Source organism: Rhamphochromis longiceps, linkage group LG22 (assembly GCF_057381845.1).
Source record: "Rhamphochromis longiceps isolate RC_006_pf linkage group LG22, R_longiceps_female_GT1.1, whole genome shotgun sequence".
Taxonomy (NCBI): Eukaryota; Metazoa; Chordata; class Actinopteri; order Cichliformes; family Cichlidae; genus Rhamphochromis; species Rhamphochromis longiceps.
This window is the reverse complement of record NC_140577.1, coordinates 16336100-16352405: the sequence shown is the minus strand read 5'-3', so window position 1 is coordinate 16352405 and position 16306 is coordinate 16336100. Positions and strand designations below refer to the sequence as shown.

The following is a 16306-nucleotide window of genomic DNA, read 5'->3' as shown; positions in this document are numbered from 1 at the left end:
TGATTCAGCTACAAACTGAAACAAGAACATAGCAACTTGCTCATCTATTCTAAAAAAGAATAGACAGTTGGACCGTTCCTTTGTATAATAAAACTTCCGACACACTCACAATTAATATGGAAAATCTATTCAGCCTGGAAAATGGGACCATGACTTTGAGATTTTGTCTTATTCCAGCATGTCTGATCGGTGTTAAGTCATGGCAGCAGAAGAGGAAAATCCCCTAATGTGCCGATGATGCTGTCCACCCACTGGAGCTTAGCAGAGCTGTGGTCACTGGCCCATCTGTCAGGCTTGGTCTGTGATGTTTGCACAGACAGAGACAAAATGGCACAAGATTAACTGGAGTTTCATGCTCTTAACATTACAAAAAGCACATCAATCTATAGGTTTTTGAGGCTTTTGTTTAAGCAAGAAAAAAATGGTGCAATGAAATTATCTCTTTTGGTTTCAGTGTTAAGCATATGGTGTCAAAAAAGAGGGCCGTGACGGTCTCTCTTGACCTGTTGTTCCTTTTTCTGAACACAATGCTTTTTTGATTAAACAGATTTAGTTAGAAATTTATATATTGAAACCTGAAATAATGAAAAAATATTAAAAAAAACAACAACAACAAAAAACAAATCAGTGATGAATCAGTAATGTTTTTGGCATAGCCACACTTTTTTTTTTTTAACTTTTTTTTTTATTAAATGGTCGTGAGCAATAGGCTTTCTGATGGTTTTTCAAAGTTTTTATTTGGACATTGGGTGCATTTTCTCTTTAAGTCCATTCCTTGTACCTGACCATGTTCAGAGGAATGTTCTTTGTTTGTTAATTTACTTAACACTGACCTATGAATCATTTAAACACAAAAAGGCACATAACTCAAGGGATGAACCTGAGCTGTCTACACATAACATCTTACCAAAGAAATAAATTTGAATTGTATCTGTTGATTGTACTCTTTTACTAGCAGTATTACTGTAATACTAGCAGTCTGTCGTAAAAAACATCATTTATCATCAATAAAAAAACAACTCAGTTTGACATTTAATAGTGAAGGGAAACGGGGACAAATGGCTGAGGTATGCCAAAAAAAAAAAAAAATCTGCAATCACAGATCCTGTGGTGAATCCATATTTGAAATATCTGATTTAAATCAGTCATGGATTGGCCTTCCCAAAGCTCAACATTATTGAAGCAGTGTGGGACAAAAAAAGGTAAGAAAAGGTAAGAAAAGGTAGAAGAGCTTTAAAAGGCCTTCAGGAAGCCTGGAGAACTATTACTAAAGACTACTTAAAGACATGAAAAGAAGGTTTACCTAAGAGAGTTCATGGCTGTGTTGAAGAATATAGGTGGCTGTTCTAAATATTGACTTTTAAGGTCGTTGAACTGTTGAATTGTTTTGTTCTTATTTTTAATGCTGAGCTTTTTCTACTTTTTTTCTATTACTTAACGTTTTGGTTGTTTTAACAAAGGAAATAAAATTAAGCTATATGTGTCGTGGAAGATAAAACTGGACAAACAAAGAGCTGCTGAAACATTTCGTGATTATGAAGCGTTTGCATCCCGGCCAAAAATAAATAAATCCTCCCGTGGTCACGTGACTCCGGGTGAGCCAGATTAACGGCTCTCTGTTTCTGTGTTTCCCACTTGCTGAAACATCTCAAACAGACGCTGGATGTGGCGGCGGTCCTAGCAACGAAGACGTTATCTTTCCCACCTTTTTTCGGTTATCGTAGCCTTGACTAGTCGGTTGTTTTCGACGGCATTCATGAAATAACCTGAAATTCAGTGTGTGGACAAAAAGATGATTTCGCCGTGGGACCGGTGGTACTCGACGAGCTGCTGCCTCTGCTGCCATGTACGAACAGGCACCATTATTTTGGGAATATGGTATATGGTAAGTCCTGTTTTTTTCATCTCACGTCAGGTCCCAGACGTGAATGAAGATGGCTGAATATGTGGGACAAATTCTAAAAATATTTAATAAATATCGAGTCATGTTAATTAGACAGCTAACTCCATCTGTTTTCCATGTTTTTCACTTATGTTAAAAACAGGGTGCCAGCGTATGAAATAATTAAAAAATGTTAGCAAAATAACCTTTAGCATCTGTTGGGGGTTTTTTTTTTGTTGTTTTTTGGCTATATAAGCATATAAACAAAGTGTCTAACAAATTCGTTTCTTTTTTATTTTTGTGTTTCCTCCTAAAATAATCCTAAGCTTACAGTTTTAGGCTGTTGATGCCTCCTTTTCCATCTCTACACATGTTTACCCAGTTAAATATAGTTTGTCTCCGATATTTCCCACCCGAAAGGATAACTTAAAGTCGTAAACATAGTTCGGTAAGACTGGTGAAATCCCCGATCTTCATAAGCCTCCCTTATTTTGAGCTACTACCGATCAACAAGGCCATAAAAAGCAACAAAAACCTCCATGAGATGTGTTCACATGAGGTGAAAGTGGTGACATAAGACCGATGAGCTTGTTCTCCCAGTCCTATGGTTTTCTGTTGTATTGAATTCCAGTATGTTGTATTGAAGCTGCTCAGCAGTACATCAATACCACTTTCCTTAAATTACCCATAACATTAGAGCTCTAACAATCAGTGATGATTATGAGGAAAGAGGGGAGAAAGCAGTTTAGATATATTGCCTTGTTTTCTATTGTCTGGCAATTGTCAAACTGGTCACCAATCTTTTTGAACACCTGTCTCCTAAATATATCTGCACCTTGTCCTACCTCTAAATGATACCTCATTCAGGACAGATAAATAGATATTTAATTGATCCAAAAAGGGAAATTATTGTGTTACAGGAGCAGGATAAAGAATAATCAATAGTACAGTCTACAATAAATAAACAATAAATAAGTCCCATAGATCCGTAGGGAGGACTTTATAGTGTGAGGTAGAGGTAGTGCAAATATTTTTATATATACAAAGGTGATTACAAAATAAAAAATGAGGTTAAATTAAAGAAAAGATTTTTTAAAAACTGATATTGTGCAAGAGAGTAGTGCAAGTTGCATTAATAAATAATACAAGAAGGTGTAAGAGGAAAACAAGAGTTATTTTATAGTTGCCTGACTCGCTCAGTGCATCTTAACTTATCATTACTAATCAGCTGTCACATTATCTGAGTTATATTACTAACTGCACGTTTTTGGTCAACTGTAATATCGATTCTCCTGTCCTCACAGCTCATCAATGCGGTGGTCTTACTTATCCTGCTGTCAGCTCTTAATGACCCAGTTCAGTACCGCTACCACCTTACCAGCTCCGAGCTGGGAACTGACATCGACGTCATGGACGATGCGAGTAAGTTGCAGCTAATCCTCCCGTTATTAAAAGATAAATGTCCTCAACGAAGCATTCAGACTGTAGAAAGTCAACCCATGCCTTGTTTTAGCTCTTCCAGTTTAAGGATTTACTGTTGTGAAGTGATTGGCTTTGTGTTTGGGGCTGTTGATTATATAAAACAAGACAATTTTCTGATATTTTATCCACAAGGGAACTGATTGATTAATTTATTAGTGGATATATAGGAGATTTAAAAAAAAAAAAAAAGTTGGTTGCAACTTTAAATCAAACATTTCTGGTTGTTCTAGATGTACCACTGAATATTAGAAGTGAATGTTAGGGCCTGTTCTTGTGCTTCAGAGATTGGATTTCACTGATTGGATTTCTTGCTGTCAGCCATATCCAGAAAGGGTAGAACCAAAAACGCTTGTGTGGATTTTTACTTTTTCTCATTCAGAATGAGCCTGTAGAGAGTGATTATGCATGTATTGGTTTATGTGTAGAAAAGCTAATGTGTCTGTCTCTCATTATTTAACAGACTGGAAATAGCCAAACTAATGTGATGTATCAGCAAATAAAAAAGCAGGCACAGATGTTTATTTGTTGTGTAAATTTTGCGTTGACTAAATTTTGGAAAACAGTGTGATGAAGAGCTGAAAGACTTTGAAATTGTCTGTATTTGCTCCTGTTGAAAAATAAGAACAAGATAGAATAGAAATATCCTTTTTTGTCCCTCAATGGGGAAATTCACATATTCCAGCAGCAAAGTAACAGACAGATGGAGCATGCAGAGCCATACAAAAGTGAAGAATATAGCATTAAAAAAGAAGAAGACTGTACAGAGCAAATTTACAACATAAGAAAAAATGAATGCTATACATTTATTAAAAATAGCATACTCAGGTTCAAAGAAATATGCAGCTGAGAAGGATAATTTTTTACAAAGACGTATAAAAAGTGCTGTATATTTGTGCTTAAAAACAACAAGGATAGACTATATCAGTATTGACATTGACCCAGAATTTCATATTTTGTGTCTGTAGGAATTTCCTGTGATTTCTGACCAAGTAAAAGATGGTTGGTTAGTGGCTAACTAAGTTATACTATAAAGGAATAGAAAGGAAAACCCGTGTGGTGTTTACTTTACTCAATTCCTCTCCTTCCATGAGAGATTCAACTGAAAATGTTACCTGAGAAGCTAGATGGCAGCGCTAGAAGCAAGTCATTTTTCGGTAGTTTTACGCATATAATTAAACATTTATTTCTGCAAAGTTGAAGCCAAGAATGATTATGATCAGTCGATGCTGAAGATGTATCAGCAGCATCAGTTTCGTAGCTCATTAACAGTAGTATATGAATGTATGCTGGTGTTCGTTAAAAATCAACTGTCATGTCCATGCAACTCCACGTGTTTCTGCAGCTGTAGCATCATCTGTCCTTTCTGCCAACCACTTCGTTTCTGAGAACGCTGCTCTCAGCACAGACATAGCTGAGTAAGCTGGGCACCGTAGAGAACAAATCAGCGTGCATGTGTATTTTCAGTGCTTCCCCTCCAGCAGCTATCATCATCACAGTCGCCTCTGGAGCACCACAGATACTGTCAGCGGCTACTCTGATTAAAAATGACTGCTCTAATTCTCTTTCGGATTAAAACGGTCATCTTGACAGAGTCTCCTCTCACAAAGCTTATGTGGCACTGGTTAGAGTGGTAGTCTGTTTATGTATGCGTGTATTGTTTATTGTTTATATGCAGTATGTAAGAACCTCTGTGTCTGTGTTGCTTAAAAGCATGTCTTCTGTTCCTGGGTGTTACCAGGGTGAAGCTTGTGAAGTTATGGAATAATAACTAATATAGTTCACTGTCAGTACAAGCACTTATTAGTCAGTATAGCGTCTCCCAGTAGTGATCTGGGATCCTTCTTACACACCATCACATACACACAGATATCCTGGTTCGGCCACATGTTAGCGATGTTTGTTGAGAGCTACACTGATAGCGACTAGTGTTGCATCGGGATTCTCACAGCTGTAATGTGAACGTGAGAAGGACAACTCTTGCATAATGATACCCACATGTTGATCGTGTTGTGTGATGTAGATACTAGCATGTGATCTGTGGTGTTTGGAGTCATGCTTGGTATTGAAAGGTGTACTTGTTCTCTTGTTTGTTGAGTTGGCTTCAGGTAGCAGGAAAAGTGAACAGGAGTCTGGCTACGTTGATAGTGCACCGGAAGACTGATAATTAACATTGATCTGTATTATTGGATATCAGAAATATTTTCTTTTGTAAAACATTTACCGTGACAACATTTCATGACATGAATATATGTTAATCTAAAAAATTCCAGCACACCTCAGCAGAAAAGCCTTCACCCCAAATGGATTTCACGGAAACAACCTGGAAAAGGTGTAGGAGTCTATAAGAGTGTTAACACATAAATATTTCTTTTTAACCTGTAATATTACTCACAATTGAATTTATTCCTAGCAACCCAAATTAATATTAAATGCAGCGATGTTTTTAATTTTTTTTTTAAGTCTCCCAGCTAAATTTTGGTGTGATGCCAGATATTCATTTATAATTTATAAATGTATAAATATGACTTTTTTACCTGTCACTGTTTTCTATGGTCAATTTTAAAGGATTGCAGTGTGGATAGTTTACTTTAATGAGGCCACAGGGTAATTAACGTTGCCTATTAATTGCAGGATTTATTGTGGGAGCAAAACAAGTCATCAAAAACTCCTACAGATAAAAACGAACTCTGATTAGCTGGTCTAATCTAGTCCTACAAAAATCAAACAAAGCTAATCTGCCCCTTTCAACACAGTGTGTATAGTTCAAACAGAAAATTTTCATATATTTTCTAACCATTATACCATCAGAGCTTAATTGTAAAGTAGATCAGTCACTGATCTGATCACCAATGAGTACAATGTCAATGTCTTTCAGAGAAAGCATTAAAGGTGACATGTTCTCATGCCATTGCTTTGTATGTTTATCTTTCCTCAGATATCTGCATAGCCACTGCAATATCCCTACTCATGATTCTTATATGTGGCATGGCGACATACGGTGCTTACAAGGTGAGCGAACAAAAGCAAATGACATTCAAGCACAAATCTGAACTTGGGAAAACTAACCGAGTGTTTTTATCTGATCTGAATCTCTCCTCTATAGCAACACGCTGCTTGGATCATTCCATTCTTCTGCTACCAAATATTTGACTTTGCCCTTAATACACTGGTAGCCATTAGTGTGGTGGTTTACCCCAACACGGTGCAGGACTATCTCCAGCAGCTGGTGAGGACTGTTTCATTCCAACTAAAATATCCACCTCAACAGCTGTCTTCATCTTAATGGGAATTTAAGATGCTTAGTTATTAGCTTAGGTGCTAATATACTGAGTAACTGAGATTTTTTATTTTATTTTATATTTCTTTATTTATGTTTTGAAGGGCCAGTTGTGTGTTTTAGGTCCAACATTTCTCTTTGCTTTTTACATTTGACTTATTTCATCTTCTCCTGTCCCACTTTCCCTTCTAGCCGGGGACATTTCCATACAAAGAGGATATCATGTCCACCAACAACATGTGCCTAGTCTTTGCAGTCCTCCTCTTCATCGGCTGCATCCTGTCCTTCAAGGTAAGGATAAATATTCTAGCATAGCTTGCTTTTGTATCTCGTATAAAACTGTACAAATACACAGAAAACAAATACTCCAGAACACTCACTGAGTATTTGTTCACTCTGGAAACATCCTTTTTTTTTTTTTTTTTTATCATTTGTTCCTCACATTGTAGTGTAATTAAGGCAATTAAGTCTCACACTGTGCTCATCTCATAGCTGAATCAACCATATGGCATGTTTAATGAATGTGCTATTGTAAATGCTCCTCTTGAGCTCATCACACAGTCAGAGAGCAGCGGGTCAGGGACAGCAGGAAACCAACTCCCATCAAACAAATTCTCCTTTAATGCTTGGATGATTTTCCAGGCGGAGCGATGCTCTGGGGCTCTTGGACGAGATGGGGCATGAAGTTGCAGTCATCTGTACAATCAAATCAAGTTGTTTCCCTTCTAAGCTGAGATTAGAAGTGTTCTCGGCAGATATCCAAAGCCGGAGCTGGAATTTTATGACAGGAAGCAGCCACTGGAAGACACACTAGTGGACTCGCAGGCAAAAGAGTTATAAATGTCATGTCTTAGAATCTTGAGCTTTCAGTGTGTGGGATAGCCTGGCTGCTTATTCCCTGAAAAAGTCTGCTTTAAAAAGAGCTTATAGATCTGTGCCGTTTGCCAAGAAAAATGGATTGAAGCTCATTTATATTAATGGGTTGAATGTGCAGTATGTATGAGCTGCTGCCTTCTATGTAGATCATATGTGAGTCTGCTGGAAAGACGCCAGATGTGAGTCCTCAAGGACACATTCAGCTGTCAGAACATAGCAAACACCTGCTAAAGTCCCTGCTAAAGCCAACATCCTCCACTTGACTGCATTTGGCATAAATGTCACAGGCAGGAAGAGGAAAAGCTGGAGGGAGAAAGGAGCTGAAGATGAAGCAGCAGAGGAAATGTGAATGGATGAATGTTTCTGTGACTAAAGAGAGAGAGAGAGAAGAGGCATACAAAGTAAAAGGACAAGATAGTTAACTGCAGATTTTGCCAGGCCACTGTGCAACTACTCATTATTTTCCTCATAAACAAACAAAAAAATATTGAATAGTGAGCAGAGAAAAAATGATAAACAAAAACCCAATAAACATCCTCGAGGAGTAGAGCTAGCTGTGCTGTCAGCATTTTAAATATATGTAGATTGCTGCTTTCTTTGAGGAGGTCAGCTCAGAAGATGCTAAAGTAATTGGCTATGCTCTGCTTGGCTTTCTTGTTAGTTGCTCTTACTGCTGGCAGAGGACTCAGCAGGCTGCTCACATACACACACACACACACACACACACACACACACACACACACACACACACACACACACACACATACACAATGGAACTCCTTTTCCTTTGCCAAGCTGAACAAACCTCAGTGCAGGCAAAGGCTCAGAGAAGCTTTTGGTCAAATGTTAGAGGCACATCCAGGAAAATGTCCAAACATAAAACTGTCTTAATTTTTAACAGCTGAATTGAATCACCATGTGTCACCAGTCTGTAACAGCAATATGATGCATCTCTGCCATCGTCATGCCTAATGTTGATAAATGGATGAGATCACAGCAAGCAGCATCTGTAATGATGAAGAGTGTTTCTAAAGGTCATTGTGTGTTTGCTCTCACCTCCTGTGACAGGCCTACCTGATCGGCTGTGTGTGGAACTGCTACAGATATGTGAGCGGCAGGGGCACCACGGAGGTCCTGGTTTATGTCACCACAAACGACACCACGGTGAGTCCGCTTAGCCACCCACCAGCGTCTCACCTCAAGGACACACTAACAGTCCTTCTGCTGTCAGAACTTCATTTTATTGCATTTGCACAGCATTGATTTTTACACTTTGGTTTGAAAGCTCTCTGTTCATTATATTAGCAAAAATGTACACTTAGAAAAGTCACTTTCATCTCGTTGTATGACACATTAACTTCACTAAAATATATCAAATTCTAGTCTCGACAATAATCAGGGATTATTTAGCTGCAATAAAAATACAAACTCTTCACAGAAGAGCATTTTAGAAGTTTTTCATAAATTCAGAATGAAAAAAATCAAAGAACTCTAAGTCGCTTTGATTTAAATACATAAACAAAATAATAATATGGACAAAATAATGTTTATAGATTGGTTACTGGTCATAGATTTTAAAGTGTAACTGTTTAACCTCAGATTTAGATGTTTTCTTCAGTGTCTGTGTTATTTCAGTTAAATTATCTATTAAAAAGAATGCAGAAAGCAAAGTGATCCATTCATAAGTGAACTTATTGTCTCTTAAAATGTTTTTGCTGGCTGTACATGAAGCCAACTTACAGTAGCACCAAAGTGAACGTTAAAAATGTTTCTTTAAATACGGCAGTAGTCATTTTTGTTGGATAAATTTGCCTTTTTCAAAGATGAAGCTGGTATGTGTTGAGCATAAAATCTTGTAGAGTCCAACTTTTTATATAAATACATAATTACTATATAGTAAGGTTTAACCAGTGAGGCGCTATTATATTGAGAAATGAAAGTGATTAAGAGCCTTCTGGTTAAAATGTATAAATTGTCTACATGTGTCACATTATGTACTTAAGTTGCATTGCAGGTTATACAGTGGCTAGTAATTGTACTTAAATTCTTTAATGTTAGTTTATGCTGTATATAGTCAGTGATGGGACACTGTATCGTAGACCCTGTAGGTTGTCCTGAGGTGTGATTGGCTAGCTTTTTAGAGTTAGGTATAGTCCACTCCACATGCTCCCCCTCAGCGATCACTCACAAGGTTTTTGAAAGGCTTTACCATAGTCACGGTTTCCATTTGTCCGTTTGTAATCCTCCAGGATGATACACAAGACATTAATCTGTCTCACAGCCGCTGTCGTCTCAGTACGCAGCACTTCATCTGTCACTTTGTCCTTGTGCCGCCATGGCCCTGCTGCACGCTGCTGACGTTTTTCACCTTGTGAAACAGACTGCACACCCGGCAGCTAATCCAGCAGGGGCTGAAGTCATATTGTGTATCATATGGCCTTTTAGCAACTATCAGATACGTGCCAGTCACTCTCTCCACTGTCAAGTGTGTTTATTTCAGTGTAATTAAATTAGAAGATTAAGAAAACAAGCAAATACTTAATCTAGAATTATACTGACTCTTAGATATATTCGAAGAAAAAAGAAAATAATTTAGCAGGTAAATGTAGAGTCACTGCCTTGATATTAGACTTCTTTATGTCCCCAGAAACGCACATGCAAATGTGAAGTAGGTCAAGGTCAACACAGAGAGACACGTACAGAGATTCCTTCATTTATTATTTATAAAATCAGTGAAAATCATGTGAAAATCACAGTGAATGTATGAATATACCTAAACATCTAATTAAATACAAGAAGCAAATCTAAAAAGAAACACTCTAGTTGGCTAATGTAAACCAAAACATCTCTCTGTGTATATATAAATGTATTAATTTATCATTGTGTATATAGTTGAATAAATGTAAAAAAAATCCAAAAAATTCAAATATTTATTCAGAATATTTATTTTTCTTTAAAAGAAAGACTTGAAAGCTGAAAAACCTGAAGGCTGCCGCATAAGCATTGTGAATTTCAATAAGAGAGCTATGTGACAACAAATGGTTTAAGTTCAACAAATATTTGTGTCACATAAAGAGGTTAAAATAGCTTTCGTTGGCCTTAATAATGATGTGGATTTATCGCTGTGTTTCCTGTGTCCACACACAGCTGAATGGAGCATTGCGTCTATTTTTACTGTTATGGAGCTGGAGGTGTGTCTAAATGGCTTTTTACAAGCACCAACATCAAGTACCCAGCTGTTTATCTGCAGTGCTTTTATATAAATGCCATTAAAATGCACAAGGGTCGTTTCTCTCTCTCTTTCTCTGGGATTTTTTTCTGTCCCTTCTCTTTATATGCCTCTGTCCTTCCCCTTCTCCTGGACATGTTACATAATTGTCTGCTTGTCTGCTTTATTTCAAACCCTCTCTGTGATATGTTTGCCGGCCATCCCTGGCTGTTTCACAGTTCCATCCCCTCGGAGCGTATTCTTTTTTTTTCTCACACTTTCACTGAATTAGCAGCAGTACTGGTTTTATAACACCATTTACAGAGAAGGAGCTCTGATAGAGAGAGGAGTGCAGCCTGGCCTGTAAAGCAGGGCCCTGTGTGTGTGTTTGTGTGTTTTTCCTCTTTCCTCTACAAACTGTACAATATGAAATATTTACAGTACATTTTAAATGTAAACTGCTTTAATTGTTTGTGGCTTCATTTGACTACAATGAAGCTCTTTGTCTATTAACAACAGCATAAACACAGCATCCCATGGACCAGTTGTTCACATTTTTGGCCCCCTGCTGTCAGTAAATGGGTACAACATGTAGGCTCTGGACAGTACCAGCACATCGCTTTCAGGCTCTGGTCACACAGCCTTAGAGACCATTAGCAACCGCCTAACAATCACCAGTTGCCAGGGAAAAAATGAGTATTTGTCAACTGGTTGCTAGATGTTGCTGGCAGTCGCAGTGAAATCAGCTGCTAAAGCTCAACTGACACAGGCTCTAGACACTGGTCAGTGATCCCCTGGTGCCCACTGCTTGCTAGGGAAAAATATGTATTCCCCACTGGCTGGTGAGTGGTTTTGTGAGGCTTCATTCTGTATTTATTGTTCAGAGAGAAGTCTATACTGCCCTGAAAACTCTTTGCATGGGTCACCTAGCATTTAGGTGGTCGCTCACAGTTTGTATGGATGTTGCCAACTTGTGTGTAAGCACTTGCCAAGTGGAAGTGAAAGCAAAGAGTGCCAGCATGTTTTTAAGTGATTATTTGGAACTCAGCTACTTTTGTTTTCTTACTTCAGGTTCTGCTGCCACCATACGAGGAAGCTGTTGCCATCCCACCAAAGGAGCCTCCCCCACAGTATATGGAGGCATGAGATATACCCTCACTGCTGGATTATGTACCCCAATCCTCCGACCACATCTCCTTACAGCAGTAGGACTCCAATGCTGGCTGCATCGTGTTGGAAAAACAATGTCTTAGATGCTGGTCCAGCTTGGATTCCTGCCAACTTTAGAGTAAATTAGGCCGACCTGAGCCAGTATTGCCATAAACTCTACTCCCCTCCTCCACCACCACCCTCCCGGTTGTTGTGACATATGCCCCCTCTTCTCGTCCCCTTTGTCCTCTTCCAAGGACAGCATCACATCAGCTTTCAGACTACAACCCCACCGCCAACGCTAATTCAGCCAATCCTCTGGGTAGCTGCTGTTCCTTGGAAGTGACTCCTGCACGCCTTGATCACCTGACTTAATGTGCACTTTTCTTCACGTGAAAAGTGCAACGGTTTGGCCACCAACTGTTAACCCACATTACTGTGAACCTCCTTTGCAGTGTTTTGTCTAGAAACAAACTACCTGAATAGAGACAAAGCAACAAAAATAGCGAGAAGGAAACTTACATTATTAGTTATACAAAAGCACTTTTTTCAGAAATTGAAAAATTTCCTTAGTTGAATGTAAATTTTGTAAGATGTTTTTGTATCACAGTAAAAACTGAGAGAAATCACACGAATACTAAAAGGATCTCCTGTTCTTATAAAATATCTCCGGCGTGCTGATGTTGCTCGTCCTGCTGGGAAAGTGTTTCAAGAAAGGTTTTGCGACCGCTAATTACTCGTCTTCCTTTTGTATCCACAGTATGTGAACCCATAACCCATCAACTGGCCGCGTAAACCCGTTCGCACCGTTGATTTAAATCCCAGTATTCCATTTTGCCTTCCTCGCCGCCTCCTTCGTATGTTCAAAATTGAAAAGGTTTGTGATAATCCAGTGAAGACCTTAGCACAAACCTGACACACATTCAAAAACCCAATACACAGAAACGTGTGTGAGTAATGATAATGATAAATATGTGGAAATGTTCCCATCTGTCTCGTGTTGTGGTCGAGTTTTGGCTGCAACAGCATCGACTGCGTCTTTGTTTGTTTTTTGTACATGGATCATGGTGTGTGAGCTGATCTTTTTAGTTGAGCTAACTTAGCTGGGCTGAGGGCATTTCCTATAAATATTCTGTGACATGCTGCTGCACATGCAGATTCTATGTGTGTGTTTACATTTTTATGTGCGCTTGCCTGCGTGTGACATTATCATGTAACTCCTAGGTCATGTATGTGTCGTAACATGTAGTTTTCCCATGCGGCGATGAGATGTTTCCTGCGTTGGTGACTTTCTTGAAATGAAAACATTGGATGGGACTCTAAAGCAGTAGTTCAGCATAATAACACAAAATCAGTATACATTATATGACGCTAGTTAAACAGTGCAAATGCTTGTCCTTTGTCAAGAACCGTTTAGGAAAACAGTCAGTAGACAGTATATAATGTATTTAATCAGTTTACATGGATTACATTTTATTATTCAGTCTATGCAACAGTGCATTCACCAACTTGTTAGGCTTGGAAATACAGATGTGGTCAGAAGTTTGCATCTACTTAGAATGGCCTGGTACTTTTGGGCTTTTAATGATTTCTTTGAACTCTTCTTTATCTGGGGTGGAATGATTGCACAACATACATCTTTAGTTACTTTAAAAATACAAGAACTAGATGCACAATTTATCTTGAATTTTCTCATAGCCTCGGATGTATACATGCAGCATTAGTATTTGGTTAAATGTCTCTTAGCAAGTGGTACCTCAACTAGACGCTTTTGTTAGACAACAGTAAGCCTCTGGCATAATTCTGGCTGGATATTTGACCACTCTTCTTGGCAGGAAAATTAATTTAAATTGGTTGGTTTCCTGGTATGGAACCGACTTTTAAATGTAGTCCATAGATTTCCAATAGGGTTGGGGTCAGAGCTGTGGGAAGGCCATTCCATAAGCTTAAGGTTGTCCTGCTCTATCCATGTGTGTTTAGGGTCATTGCCCTGTTGGAACAACCCAACTGTGTGACAATTTTAACTTTGTTCTTGTTTCTAATGTCTCTGTAAAGCACTTTGAATCACCTTGTTGTTGAATTGTGCTATACAAATAAACTTGCCTTGCCTTGCCTTTCCTTGTGCAAATCTACAATTCTCCTTACAGCTTTACGGAGTTAAGCTGTATAATCATTCTTCCCTGGAAAAACAACAGCTCAAATATATCATTATAAAAGCCAAAACTTAACCTAACATTCATGTTCAAGATGAGTGTGTGTAAACGTCTGACCACAGCTGTATGTGCACCATGAAGTAGTTTTGTTCTATTTGATACTAATACTGTAGTCCACAGTGTAGCCATGTGTCAGCCCCTCTGTCCTCATCCTTGTTTGTGTGAATTATGGCCTCTGCTTCTGCAAATCCAACAAAGCTGAACATGAAATTGCACTTTAAACTCAGTGTGCGCTCACTGAAAACTGCTGTATCTGTGGTTGTTTTTGTGTTTTCCATCTTTGTTGTGTGATCTGTCTGCAAAGTTGCAGAGGTGAACATTTTCATGAGTCTGGAGAATTTCTGCTAAGTTTTGCAGGCTTTAATGCTTGGACAGTGTCTGGACCAGTGGATGGCTGATGGCTCTTTTTTATTAGTCACTATGAGACTGTTCTCCTCTGTTTTCTTGTTGGATCTGCATGAGCTCACGTCTTTAATTCTGAATAATAAAAAAGCTAAAACATCTAGTCCGTGCTGAATTTGAGTCTGTTTTCGAGGGGGAAATTATTTATAGAGGAGCTGTTATGCTTTAACTTAATTTCTTCTTTTTCCAGGAAGTGTTGATTGGTTTTCACCTAAAGTAAAAGCACCACAGAAAGCACTTTTACAACCAAAAATGTATAATAATAGAGATATCAGGCTCTAAATAGTTTAAACAGGGTCCCCAGCCTAAGTCAAATAGTACCCTATGCCATCCTCCAATACCCAGCTTATGCTCACTAACCTCTTGTAGTAAGATGCTCTTCCCTTCGGCAAACAGGCTCTTACTTGTTAGTACGTTATTGTTACTCATCTAGCAGGAAACCCTAGAATGAGAAACATTAGTCCATCTCTAGTTTCAAACCTAATATCTTCATTCTGATAATACATCAGACCAATACCTGTGCAGTTTATCATGTGACCTGATACAATGAGTATCATCATACCTACCGGTACATTCAGCCACGTTGGTGAGAGACAGGGATTGAAATTAAATTAAACATCTTAAGATTCTCCTTACTTTCATATTTTCTGTCAGACATACATTTGTAGAAGCTTTTTTCACAGTTGTGCATAATGAGCTCACCCTGTTTGAAAATAATCTCTGCATTGGGTTTTAAACTGTTTCTCTCTCCTCTTGGCTCTGATTGATGTCAGTGGCCATCTGTTTACAGAGAGCAGCCAATCAGAATAAAGTTGGCTTTAATGGGAGGAGCCGAATGGAAGGAGCTCAAACTAGTTTTATATACTGTGATGAATGGGAGCCCAGTGTAACGGGCTTCTTTTTTTTTTTTTTTGTGAGGTGGGAGTCCATTTAACATACTGATACAGAAAATTATCAAACCGGTGCTTTTCCTAAGGCATTTTTTTTGGGAATCACTGCAGCAAGTAATAAACTGAATCATATATCCCAGCTGATTTCTAGCCTCGTGTTTCTATTATTGGATTCCAAAAATAAAAACATGGAGCTGAAACTGAACATAGCCAGCTAATTTAAAGAAATACTGTTATCTAAATAAAGTGTGGAATATGTCTTTTTATGTCTGTGTCTGAGCTTTTTTCAAACTTAGCCAGCATTTTTTCTCCTCATACTTCAGCAGCAGCTCTAAACCTTTAAGCAGCCTTGTTTTGAGACTACTGGGGGGGAAAAGGTCCTCAGAGCAACTGTGTACAAACAAGCTGGCAGATGAGAGCGGATTTAAAATGCTTCATAATGGTGGCCGGCATTACCTTGGGTCTGACGGTGCGATCCCAGACAGACAAGCTCACCTACTTTCTGCCACTGGGACGCTGACAGAAAATAAACTGGGTCACATTCTGTCCCTCTTCTTGCTGAACTGCTTGTCCAGGGCAGGGCTGCAGCACTGACATCTGATTCAAAAGGACTCTTTGAAAAGGGACACAATAGCCAGAAAGGGTTTGTTTGTTTTTTTGTGTGTGGGGGTTTTTTGTTGTTTTTTTAAAAAATATTTTTCTTCAACATCTGGCAGAAGGATTTGTACAGAATGACTATCCTGAAATTCTTCACCAAAATGTTTTTCAGGATTATTTTAACCAGATAAAACAAGTAAAGATAGATTTACTGAATTAGATACAAAAGAGAGACCTAAAATAGCTCTGTATGTGCAACCAGACAATGAGGGAAGTGTAATGGACAAAGATCCCAGTAAATGTCCACTCAGATTTAGAGTAAGTGATGCT

At 38.5% G+C, this 16306-nt stretch overlaps 1 protein-coding gene across 1 annotated transcript; it reads left to right on the top strand.

Annotated features, from left to right (window-relative positions):
• Positions 1 to 1620: 1620 nt before the first annotated feature.
• laptm4b (lysosomal protein transmembrane 4 beta) lies at positions 1621 to 14592 on the top strand. The gene is made up of 7 exons (XM_085396676.1): positions 1621 to 1885; positions 3187 to 3304; positions 6300 to 6373; positions 6468 to 6590; positions 6834 to 6932; positions 8586 to 8681; positions 11797 to 14592. The coding sequence occupies exons 1-7, from the start codon at positions 1793 to 1795 to the stop codon at positions 11869 to 11871; spliced, it is 678 nt and encodes a 225-aa protein (XP_085252802.1). The 5' UTR covers positions 1621 to 1792; the 3' UTR covers positions 11872 to 14592.
• The last annotated feature ends 1714 nt before the right edge of the window (positions 14593 to 16306 follow it).